This window comes from Schistocerca piceifrons, chromosome 11, assembly GCF_021461385.2.
Source record: "Schistocerca piceifrons isolate TAMUIC-IGC-003096 chromosome 11, iqSchPice1.1, whole genome shotgun sequence".
Lineage (NCBI taxonomy): Eukaryota > Metazoa > Arthropoda > Insecta > Orthoptera > Acrididae > Schistocerca > Schistocerca piceifrons.
In genome coordinates this window covers 39,518,994-39,531,029 of record NC_060148.1, presented here as the reverse complement: position 1 = coordinate 39,531,029, position 12,036 = coordinate 39,518,994, and the positions used below count along the sequence as shown (strand labels likewise).

General features: G+C 43.7%; 1 protein-coding gene across 2 annotated transcripts in view; it reads left to right on the top strand.

Moving 5' to 3' along the window:
• Nucleotides 1–12,036, top strand: part of LOC124720100 (zinc finger protein 234-like) — an 88,522-nt gene that overhangs the window by 41,427 nt on the left and 35,059 nt on the right. For both annotated transcript variants that reach the window (XM_047245392.1, XM_047245393.1), the window contains exon 8: nucleotides 5,202–5,261. In XM_047245392.1, coding sequence (XP_047101348.1) covers nucleotides 5,202–5,261 — 60 coding nt within the window. The remainder of the gene's footprint in view (nucleotides 1–5,201; nucleotides 5,262–12,036) is intronic.

Below are 12,036 nucleotides of genomic sequence, written 5' to 3'. Positions count from 1 at the left end.
GAGACTAGAAATCTACTCTGTAGGAATCAGCATGGGTTTCGAAAAAGACTGTCGTGTGAAACCCAGCTCGCACTATTCGTCCACAAGACTCAGAGGGCCGTAGACACGGGTTCACAGATAGATGCCGTGTTTCTTGACTTCCGCAAGGCGTTCGATACAGTTCCCCACAGTCGTTTAATGAACAAAATAAGAGCATATGGACTATCAGACCAATTGTGTGATTGGATTGGAGAGTTCCTAGATAACAGAACGCAACATGTCGTTCTCAATGGAGAGAAGTCTTCCGAAGTAAGAGTGATTTCAGGTGTGCCACAGGGGAGTGTCGTAGGACCATTGCTATTCACAATATACATAAATGACCTTGTGGATGACATCGGAAGTTCACTGAGGCTTTTTGCAGATGATGCTGTGGTGTATCGAGGGGTTGTAACAATGGAAAATTGTACTGAAATGCAGAAGGATCTGCGGATAATTAACACCTGGTGCAGGGAATGGCAATTGAATCTCAATGTAGACAAGTGTAATGTGCTGCGAATACATAGAAAGAAAGATCCCTTGTTGTTTAGCTACAAAATAGCAGGTCAGCAACTGGAAGCAGTTAATTCCATAAATTATCTGGGAGTAGGCATTAGGAGTGATTTGAAATAGAATGATCGTATAAAGTTGATCGTCGGTAAAGCAGATGCCAGACTGAGATTCATTGGAAGAATCCTAAGGAAATGCAATCCGAAAACAAAGGAAGTAGGTTACAGTACGCTTGTTCGCCCACTGCTTGAATACTGCTCAACAGTGTGGGATCTGTACCAGATAGGGTTGATAGAAGAGGTAGAGAAGATCCAACGGAGAGCAGCGTGCTTCGTTACAGGATCATTTAGTAATCGCGAAAGCGTTACGGAGATGATAGATAAACTCCAGTGGAGGACTCTGCAGGAGAGACGCTCAGTAGCTCGGTACGGGCTTTTGTTAAAGTTTCGAGAACATACCTTCACTGAAGAGTCAAGCAGTATATTGCTCCCTCCTACGTATATCTTGCGAAGAGACCGTGAGGATAAAATCAGAGAGATTAGAGCCCACACAGAAACATACCGACAGTCCTTCTTTTCATGAACAATACGAGACTGGAATAGAAGGGAGAACCGATAGAGGTACTCAGGGTACCCTCCACCACACACCGTCAGGTGGCTTGCGGAGAATGGATGTAGATGTAGATGTAGATGTAGCCCGGACCCACCACGATAATCGAGGCCTTGGTGGGTGCCAACATTTGAACCTCTGCATGAGTGTATCACGGAGTTAGCGTACTCTGGTACATCGTGCAGTTGGAGCTGCACAATATTGTCTGGATCAAACTAAACACTCAGTTTTAAAACATTATACACAATAAGCCCCATGGTGTGGATGGTAAGGCAAAATGCTGAAGTCACTAGACACCGAGCAACAATGGGTCGATCAGAATGGTACAACAAATTGCGTACTGTCCGACCACAACATGGATTACTAACAGATTTTCATAAGTGAGCACTCACTGATAGTTTACTGTCAGGTGAGGTACACTTCCAATACGGAAGGCAGAAGGTGCGTGGCCAGTGAAAGACATAAATAGAAAGATGTCACCTTATCAGGTCAGCGAAATGATCGTGCAGCAGCATCAGAGAAGTAGGTCACCAGTTCAATCTCGCAATAAAATGTAATCGGTTAACGGCCACCGACTGCTTGGCTGCGCAGACCATCCCGAGACACAGCTGTTAAAATTGTCACCTGTACAGTTCGTTTTCAAATCACCTCTTCGCCGACCCGGTTACCTCCCCTCATCAGACACTGTCGCCTCTCCCCATCCAAAACTGCTCTTGCGCTCACCCGTCGATCCGCTCACTGCCGCACCGCCTCGCGACAGACCCACAGGTGCCGAAAAGTTTGCACCTCTGAAGGAATATCGATAGCTGCAAAGCCGGCACAGCTCAGAAAAGTTGGTAACGTCGTTGCAAAGAGAAAAATGAGTGCACATGTGAAAATACACCATCGATGGGAGCAGTGGTTCGTGAGTTAATGTCAAAGTTGCTATAATGTAATCTGATAATTACACTACTGGCCATGAAAATAACTACACCACGGAGACGACGTGCCACAGACGCGAAATTTGACAGGAAGAAGATGCTGTGATATGCAAATGATTAGCTTCTCAGAGTATTCACACGAGGTTGGCACCGCTGGCGACACCTACAACGTGCTGACAAGAGGAAAGTTTCCAACCGGTTTGTGATACACAAACAACAGTTGACCGGCGTTACCTGGTGAAACGTCGTTGTGATGCCTCGTGTACCATCACGTTTCCAACTTTGATAAAGCTGGGATTGTAGCCTATCGCGATTGCGGTTTATCGTATCGCAACATTGCTGCTCGCGTCGGTCCAGTTCCAGTGACTGTTAGCAGAATATGGAATCAGTTAGTTCAGGAGGGTAATACGGAGCGCCGTGCTGGATCCCAATGGCCTCGTATCACTAGCAGTCGAGATAACAGGCATCTTATCTGCACGGCTGTAATGGATCGTGCAGCCACGTCTCTATCCCTGAGTCAACAGATGGGGACGTTTGCAAGACAACAACCATCTGCACCAACAGTTCGGCGACGTTTGTAGCAGCACAGACTATCAGCTCGGAGACCGTGGCTGCGGTTACCCTTGACGCTGCATCACAGACAGGAGCTCCTGCGATGGTGTCTTCAGCGAGGAACCTGGTTGCACGAATGGCAAAACATCATTTTTTCGGATGAATCTAGGTTCTGTTTATAGCATCAGGATAGTTGCATCCGTGTTTGGCGACATCGTGGTTAACGCGCATTGGAAGCGTGTATTCGTCATCGCCATACTGGCGTATCACCCAGCGTGATGGTATGGGGTGCCATTGGTTACACATCTCGATCACCTCTTGTTCGCATTGACGGCACTTTGAACAGTGGACGTTACATTTCAGATGTGTTACGACCCGTGGCTCTACCCTTCATTCGATCCCTGCGAAACCCTACATTTCAGCAGGATAATGCACAATTGCACCTTGCAGGTCCTGTACGGGCCTTTCTGGATGCAGAAAATGTTAGACTGCTGCCCTGGCCAGCACATTCTCCAGATGTCTCACCAATTGAAAACGTCTGGTTGATGGTGGCCGAGCAACTGATTTGTCACAATACACCAGTCACTAATCTTGATGAACTGTGGTATGGTGTTCAAACTGCATGGGCAGCTGTACCTGTACACGACATCCGAGCTCTGTTTGACTCAATGCCCAGGCGTATCAATGCCGTTATTAGGGCGAGAGGTGGTTGTTCTGGGTACTGATTTCTCAGGATCTATGCACCCAAATTGCGTGAAAGTGTAATCACATGTCAGTTCTAGTATAATATATTTGTCCAATGAGTACCTGTTTATCATCTGCATTTCCTCTTGGTGTTGCAATTTTGATGGTCAGTAGTGTATATGAATGCACGGTGTCTGTTCTTTTAGGCATGTCTGAAATGACAGACATCACATGGAATCCACACCTGTAATAGACATTATGTAAATTAATGTGGAGAGGGGGAGAAAGGAAAGGGCAGGAATTATTGTGAGTTGCATCAATACTTTACGTGAATTTGGCGGCGACAAGTGAACGTTTGTACCAGACTGTGAGTTGTTCCCAGTATCTCCTGCTTACTAGGCCGTCGCATTAAGCACAGCGCCATGCAGACACAGTGTCTGTCACAATTGTGTGCACTGTCTCGGCACGCCTCTGTGCCGACCCACGTTCCCACAGAATGCTTCTTACCCTCCACACTCACTTGTTTGAGATTCCTGCAGAGGTCGAACGTAATTGTGCTTCTGCACTGAAGGTGGTGGATTCGTGGCCTGTAGAGGCAAATCTACATGTACATCTACACGCATACTCTGCAAGTCACCTGATGGTGTGTGGCGGAAGGTACTTTGAGTACCTCTATCGGTTCTCCCTTCTATTCCAGTCTCGTATTGTTCGTGGAAAGAAATATTGTCAGTGTGCCTCTGTGTGAGCTCTAATTTCTCCGATTTTATCCCCATGGTCTCTTCACGAGATATACGTAGGAGGGAGCAATATACTGCTTGACTCCTCGGTGAAGGTATGTTCTCGAAACTTCAACAAAAGCCCATACTGAGCTACTGAGCGTCTCTCTTGTGGTCTTCCACTGGAGTTTATCTATCATCTCCGTAACGCTTTCGCCGCTAAATGATCCTGTAACGAAGCGCGCTGCTCTCCATTGGATATTCTCTCTCTCTTCTGTCAACCCTATCTGGTACAGATCCCACACCAGTGAGCAGTATTCCAGCAGTGGGCGAACAAGTGTATTGTAACCTACTTCCTTTGTTCAGTTATATGAATGCCCGAGCAGAATAAGCAGCCGTGATTTGTATTACCTAAATGGAGGTAGAGAGGAGATCAGAGTAGTTAGATGTCCCACTCAGCACTCTGTACGGTGTCAGTAGCTTTGTGCGGCACCTGTTGTGATGTGGACTTTTGCCGACTGAATCTGTCTGTGACACTCGCCTGAGAAGTTCCTCCAATGGAATAGTAAAACAAAATGAGAATTTTATCTGCATATTCGTGGACTCTTGCACATTTTCATCTCTTTCAGCACTTTCGCTACTTGCGTCTTTTGGGTGGTGGGATGTTACTTGTTCTAGTTGTGTGTGAATATCGTGATAATTTAGGCTGAAACCTTTTAACTCTTGATGTGTGCATACTTTGAACTAAGTAACTCACAACTTTTATTTAAAATGTCATTGAAAGTGCAAACTATACTTACTATGCTCGTGTCAACCAATTTTTATGGATATATTTTTGTACCATTTCCTTTCTTGTCTGAGGGAAGTAGTATAACTTTTCTACCGGTGTGCTAAATTGACAAACGGTTTGCATTTTTAGAGCTGAGGGGAAACACTCCCAGAAAGCAAAATCGTGGTGACACACTGGCGCCATGTGACGCATACAGCTGGAAAAGTGGGGTCAGACTAATGTTTCACCAGAATTTTGACACACAATTTAATTAGAATTCTTTGCCAGAAGAAAATTAAACATGAATTTGCATCCAAGGTGCAGAAGTCAGCTTCCATGGAAAGCTGAGAAACCTAGTTTGTGTTTCTCTTGAAGCACCTGAAATGTTGGATGTTGTTAGATGTGTTGAGACATTGTTTGTTGCAGGATTGTGACATTGACAACGGCTCTGTCAAAGACTTGGATTCTCCGCATTTTGCAGATGAGGTGAGTTTTCGTTTGAAAGTTACCTGATGACCTCTAACATACGGCTTTTCTTTTGTCTGTTGCATGTACTGTAACTCGTTTGGCTTTCTGTGGCTACTGCCACATAATGTTTTGGTCTCATTTTATGTATGGAACTGTAAATAAAAATTATCTAGCCAGAAAAGAATATCAGTAAGAGTTAAGTCATACAAATAACTGATTGTAATAATTGGTGGGGATATAACGTGGAAAAACACATGGGATCCGTCCTAATTAAAGCAGGATCCAGATTTCAGGTCTTCAGTAGGATCTTCATAAAGTGCAACCTTTCTACAAAGCCGAAGAGTTTCAAAATAGTACAGCAATCCATCATAGAATACAAATATTAAATGTGAATATCAGACAACAGATGTTCCACCAATGCAGTTAAAGATTTGACACTCCGCCATTTTGTTGTCACCAAGTGTCAGATGCACACGAGTGATAAATTGGAAAAGTGTGTGCATAACCTTGTGTTGTTCTCAATATGTTGAAATTTATTTCAAACAAAGAGCATTCACATACGGCAATAACTTTTTGTTTTCATATGAAGAAAACTGCTGTTGAATCAAAACTGATTGCTTCAGAAACTTACGGTAAACATGCTCCATCACAAGATAAGTATCAGTGATAGTTTCGACATTTCAAAAATGGTGACTTCAGTTTTGCAGATAAAGAATGGGGGGGGGGGGGGGGGGAATAGATGTGGAATTGTGAGCATCGTTGAACGAAGATGATTCCCAAACATAGTAACAACTTGCTGCGCAATTGGGTGTTAGTCGACAAGCTGTTCCCAGTCGGGTACGAGAGATGGGTTGAACGACAGGCAAAAGGAAAAGCGCAGAAACTTGAGTGATTTTGATTGCTCGGTACAAAGGGAAGTCATTTTGGCATTGTATACTTCAGAGGATGAAAAGTGGATTTACGATGAGAATCCCAAGTGCCAAAAATTGTGAAAGGAGCACACCGTCCATATCGAACATGGGACTGAATCGCTCTGGCAGAATGACAATGCTTTGTGTCTGGAAGCACCAGAGGGGCGTGGTCTATTATGAGCGGTTAAAACCTGGGAAACAGTTCATATTAACGTTACCAACAACAGTTGACTGATTTGACCCATTCACTGCTTGAAAAAAGGCCACAGAACCTGAAGAGGCAACAGTCATTTTTCTTCGTGACAGTGCTCCTTCACATGTGGCAAAACTCAGCTGGAACGTTCTATACCATGCAGCTTATGGCTTACTCACCAGACTTGGCTCCTTCAGAGTACCACTTGTTTGCAATGATGGGTCATGCACTTGCTGAGCAGCACTTTGGTTCATACGAAGATGTGAAGAAATGGCTCGATGAATGGTTCGCAGCAAAGGGGAAAATTTTTGCTGATGTTGTTTTCACAAATTGCTCGAAAGATGGGAAAAATGTGTAACAAACAATGGAGCATAATTTGAATAAAGCACTATTTATCAGTCCCCTGAATTTAATATGTATTTTAGACAAAAAAATCTGCATTTCGTACTTCTACACCTGGTAGAGCTTGAGTGTACTGTCAGCTGGAGTTAAGCTGACTCCAGTGTTGTGGCCAGCTGTGACAGCTTTCTCGGTTGATGATCCACGGCTCAAATGGCTCGATTGAGTTGGTCCTCCAGATTCTAGATCGGATTTAAATTCAGCGTGTTTGGTGGGCAGGGGAATATGGTAAACTCACCTGGTCTCTTCGACCCACACATTTTCAGTGCAATAAGCTGTGTGACATGTTGCATTGTCCTGCTGGTAGATGCCATTGTGGCAGAGAAAAAACAAACTGCATGTACACATTGACATTGTTACTGACAATAGATATGTACTTGTCGGTCTGTTGTCCCTTCCTGAATTGTGACGAAGCGAGCTGGAATATTTTTAATTCCTCTCTTGTTTTGCTATCTGCATCTCCTTAAATTCATTTTGTTACTTTTAACTGTTCCCCATTATCACACGTGAATATAATCTGTACTTTCATAAGAGAGAGGTTGGCCCTCAGTTCTAAAGGATTTAACACCAGATCTAATTTTGTGCTTAGTTTTACGTATTTGTTTGATTTTATAATTTATTTTGGTTATTCCTAGTAACTTTCATTATAGGGCAAAATCAGTAATTGTTTCGTAACTTAAATTCTATTGTTGACATATAAACAAATATAAATTCTGTAATAATTGTAAATATTTGGAAGATGAAATGCTATTAATCTTAAAATATCTATTTCGATCTCTTCAAAAACATGTTAGCAAAACCAGCTCTTCATTAATTCCAAACTAATTAACGGTTTTGTCAAAAGTATTGTTTACATAACTGTATTTGTTAATTTCGTGATTTAAACAAATAATTTGGCCTAAACCTTGTAATCAACGGAGCTGTTAAAGACGCAATTTTTTGATGTACTCAGTTAATTTAATGAGTTAAGTTTTAATTGTAACTTCTGTAGATTTATCTTCAAACAACGTGTAGCTTCAGTACCGTTTATTGTGACGATATACACTCCTGGAAATGGAAAAAAGAACACATTGACACCGGTGTGTCAGACCCACCATACTTGCTCCGGACACTGCGAGAGGGCTGTACAAGCAATGATCAAACGCACGGCACAGCGGACACACCAGGAACCGCGGTGTTGGCCGTCAAATGGCGCTAGCTGCGCAGCATTTGTGTACCGCCGCCGTCAGTGTCAGCCAGTTTGCCGTGGCATACGGAGCTCCATCACAGTCTTTAACACTGGTAGCATGCCGCGACAGCGTGGACGTGAACCGTATGTGCAGTTGACGGACTTTGAGCGAGGGCGTATAGTGGGCATGCGGGAGGCCGGGTGGACGTACCGCCGAATTGCTCAACACGTGGGGCGTGAGGTCTCCACAGTACATCGATGTTGTCGCCAGTGGTCGGCGGAAGGTGCATGTGCCCGTTGACCTGGGACCGGACCGCAGCGACGCACGGATGCACGCCAAGGCCGTAGGATCCTACGCAGTGCCGTAGGGGACCGCGCCACCACTTCCCAGCAAATTAGGGACACTGTTGCTCCTGGGGTATCGGCGAGGACCATTCGCAACCGTCTCCATGAAGCTGGGCTACGGTCCCGCACACCGTTAGGCCGTCTTCCGCTCACGCCCCAACATCGTGCAGCCCACCTCCAGTGGTGTCGCGACAGGCGTGAATGGAGGGACGAATGGAGACGTGGCGTCTTCAGCGATGAGAGTCGCTTCTGCCTTGGTGCCAATGATGGTCGTATGCGTGTTTGGCGCCGTGCAGGTGAGCGCCACAATCAGGACTGCATACGACCGAGGCACACAGGGCCAACACCCGGCATCATGGTGTGGGGAGCGATCTCCTACACTGGCCGTACACCACTGGTGATCGTCGAGGGGACACTGAATAGTGCACGGTACATCCAAACCGTCATCGAACCCATCGTTCTACCATTCCTAGACCGGCAAGGGAACTTGCTGTTCCAACAGGACAATGCACGTCCGCATGTATCCCGTGCCACCCAACGTGCTCTAGAAGGTGTAAGTCAACTACCCTGGCCAGCAAGATCTCCGGATCTGTCCCCCCATTGAGCATGTTTGGGACTGGATGAAGCGTCGTCTCACGCGGTCTGCACGTCCAGCACGAACGCTGGTCCAACTGAGGCGCCAGGTGGAAATGGCATGGCAAGCCGTCCCACAGGACTACATCCAGCATCTCTACGATCGTCTCCATGGGAGAATAGCAGCCTGCATTGCTGCGAAAGGTGGGTATACACTGTACTAGTGCCGACATTGTGCATGCTCTGTTGCCTGTGTCTATGTGCCTGTGGTTCTGTCAGTGTGATCATGTGATGTATCTGACCCCAGGAATGTGCCAATAAAGTTTCCCCTTCCTGAGACAATGAATTCACGGTGTTCTTATTTCAATTTCCAGGAGTGTATAAAGGCCCGATTTTTGGCCACGAAACAGTCAGTCCACGGCCGAGAATCGGACTAGTAACCTGTACCGGTTAGAATAACAACAATGCTTCAACTTAACAGTGTAATAAGTGTTAAACGATTATGCCGTGCGTAAACCAGTGACAGTGTCTGCTCCATACGTACCCGATTATTCTTAAAAAACTGTGAACTTTGTGGTTCGGTTATACTGCTCGTAGACGTTCGACAAGAAACTATTGTAGGAGTATGTGGAGTTTTGCCTGCAAACTATTAATGAGGTTTATCACAAGTTAAATCATTGAGGAGACACACTGTCCATAGCCGCCTTTGTTCACCTGGGTGGTCAGTTGCTCATCGATTCACCTGCATATATCTCCGCAGCTGTTATGTGCTTTTCTCGCCTGTGGTGTGCCAGTTATCAGACACCGGTTTTGGAAAGTGACATTTTGCCATGCACAGTATACTTTAACCGTGGTGGTATGGAACCAGATTACAAACTTAAACGTTTCAAAAATGCTTCCAATCTGGACCTGAAAGCAAATGATCATTCTCTCTTCGATGTCAGATTAACTGCTCCGTTTCCACATTATGATAACTTTTGCACTGTTTTTCACATCCCCCCCCCCCCCCCCCCCCCCGACACACTTTATGTATCGTCAACTGCTAGTGCTCTCGTCTGCCCTGTGTGAGTAGCTGTTGCATGCTGACATTGAATATGGGCAGTGGTCACATTAATCCTTTAACAGGTGCACCATATTTTCGTAACGAGTGTGGGTGCAAGGCGTACTTCGTACATGTGTAGAGAATAGCTGCCTTTGTTACTGAGGTAAAAATTTATGAGCAAATCACATTTTAATCTTGGTTTAATTTAACAATGATAAAATAAGCTTACATTATGAGCTAAAGCACTATTTAATTAAACAATGATAAAATAAACTTTAAAAATTTGTTAAGGAAAGGAAAACCTATGTTTATAGCATTTATATATGTAGAGAAAGCTTTTGACAATGTTGACTGTATCACTCTCTTTCAAATTCTAAAGGTGGCAGAGTAAAATACAGGGAACAAAAAGCTATTTATAATTTGTACAGGCATAAGATATGAGGGGTACGAAAGGGAAGCAGTGGTTAAGAAGGGAGTGACACAGGGTTGTAGCCTATCCCCGCTGTTATTCAGTCTGCATTTTGAGCAAGCAGTGAAAGAAAAATTTGGAGTAGGAATTAAAGTTGAGGGAGTAGAAATAAAAAATTCGAGTTTTGCCAGTGACATTGTAATTCTGTCAGACAGCAAAAGTCTTGGAAGAACAGTTGACTGGGCTGGACAGTATCTTGAAAGGAGGATATAAGATGAATATAAACAAAATGGTGATAATGGAATGTAGTCTAATTAAATCTGGTGATTCTGAGGGAATTAGATTTGGAAATGGCACACTTAAAGTAGTAAATGAATTTTGCTATTTGGGAAGCAAAATAATTGATGAGGGTCAAAGTAGGGGGGATATAAAATGCAGACTGCCAATGGTAGGAAAAGCATTTTTGAAGAGAAATTTAACATTGAATGTAGGTTTAAGTGTCATAGTCTTTTTCTGAAAGTATTTTGTGAAGTGTAGCCATGCATGTAAGTGAAACATGGGTGACAAATACTTTAGACAAGAGGAGAATAGAAGCCTTTGCAATGTGGTGCTACAGAAGAATGCTGAAGATTAGATGAGTAGATCATGTATCTAATGAGGAGGTACTGAATAGAATTGAGGAGATGAGGAATTTGTGGCACATCTTGACTAGAAGAAGGGATTGGTTGGTAGGTCTTGTACTGAGGCATCAAGGGATCACCAATTTAGTACTGGAGGGCAGCGTGGAGGCTAAAAATCGTAGAGGAAGACAGAGATCAATACAGTAAACAAATTCAAAAGTATGTAGGTTGCAGTAGTTATTCAGAGATGAAGCAGCTTGCACTGGAGAGCTTCAGCAACCCGGTCTTTGGACTGAAGACAACAAACAAAATAAACTTTTACTATATTACTCTGTTGCCATGTTCAAGTTCTACCACTCACTGATCCACTTGAAGCATTAAACAGTGCAGTTGCATCAGATCCCAGCCAACCACTTACTAGATTGCTAATTATCTCGTAGACAACTGCATCACTATGGGATTGCACTGCTAGCTTGTAATCTAGGTTGTTTTCTCGCACAGATTGTAAACTTTTTCTCACGTATCTCACTGTTTATTTTATATTACCACTGCTGACTCGTACTTCTGATGGAACAACTTTGGGCTCACAATGTCAAACAAGAATGGAATGGTACAAGAACAATTATTTCAGTTGGTACACTTTATACCTAGGTGCATCTGCTTAAGGATTAATGTTGCTGGACCATGTAAAATCCTTCAGTATCATCTTCGGTTATCCATTTCACAACAACAGATTGGAACATATCCTAACCATCACTAAGGCAGTGGTAAAGTAGAAACTGCATTAAGAGGCAAATTTGTCATGCAGTTGGAATGTGATCAACGTGGAACCAGACAATTTTGTTTCAAAATTTAAGTCTTGATTGAATTAAGTCAGAATTTAATGTCAAACAAATGATTTATTTTCTTCCATTAAATTTGAAGTCTCAATGAGTATCGAGATGCTCCATTTACACTTAGATTTAGTCTGCAAGATCAGTGTTAAAATAAATAACTAACACAAAGAAATCTCGTTTCAATTGGCTTCCTCTGACATATCGTCCATTGCTGTGCTTTGTGATAAACAAAATTTTTTGTTTTGTTGTCTGCTGCGAAAACAAACAAATCTGATTTTCTGGCATCGCAACAGACGA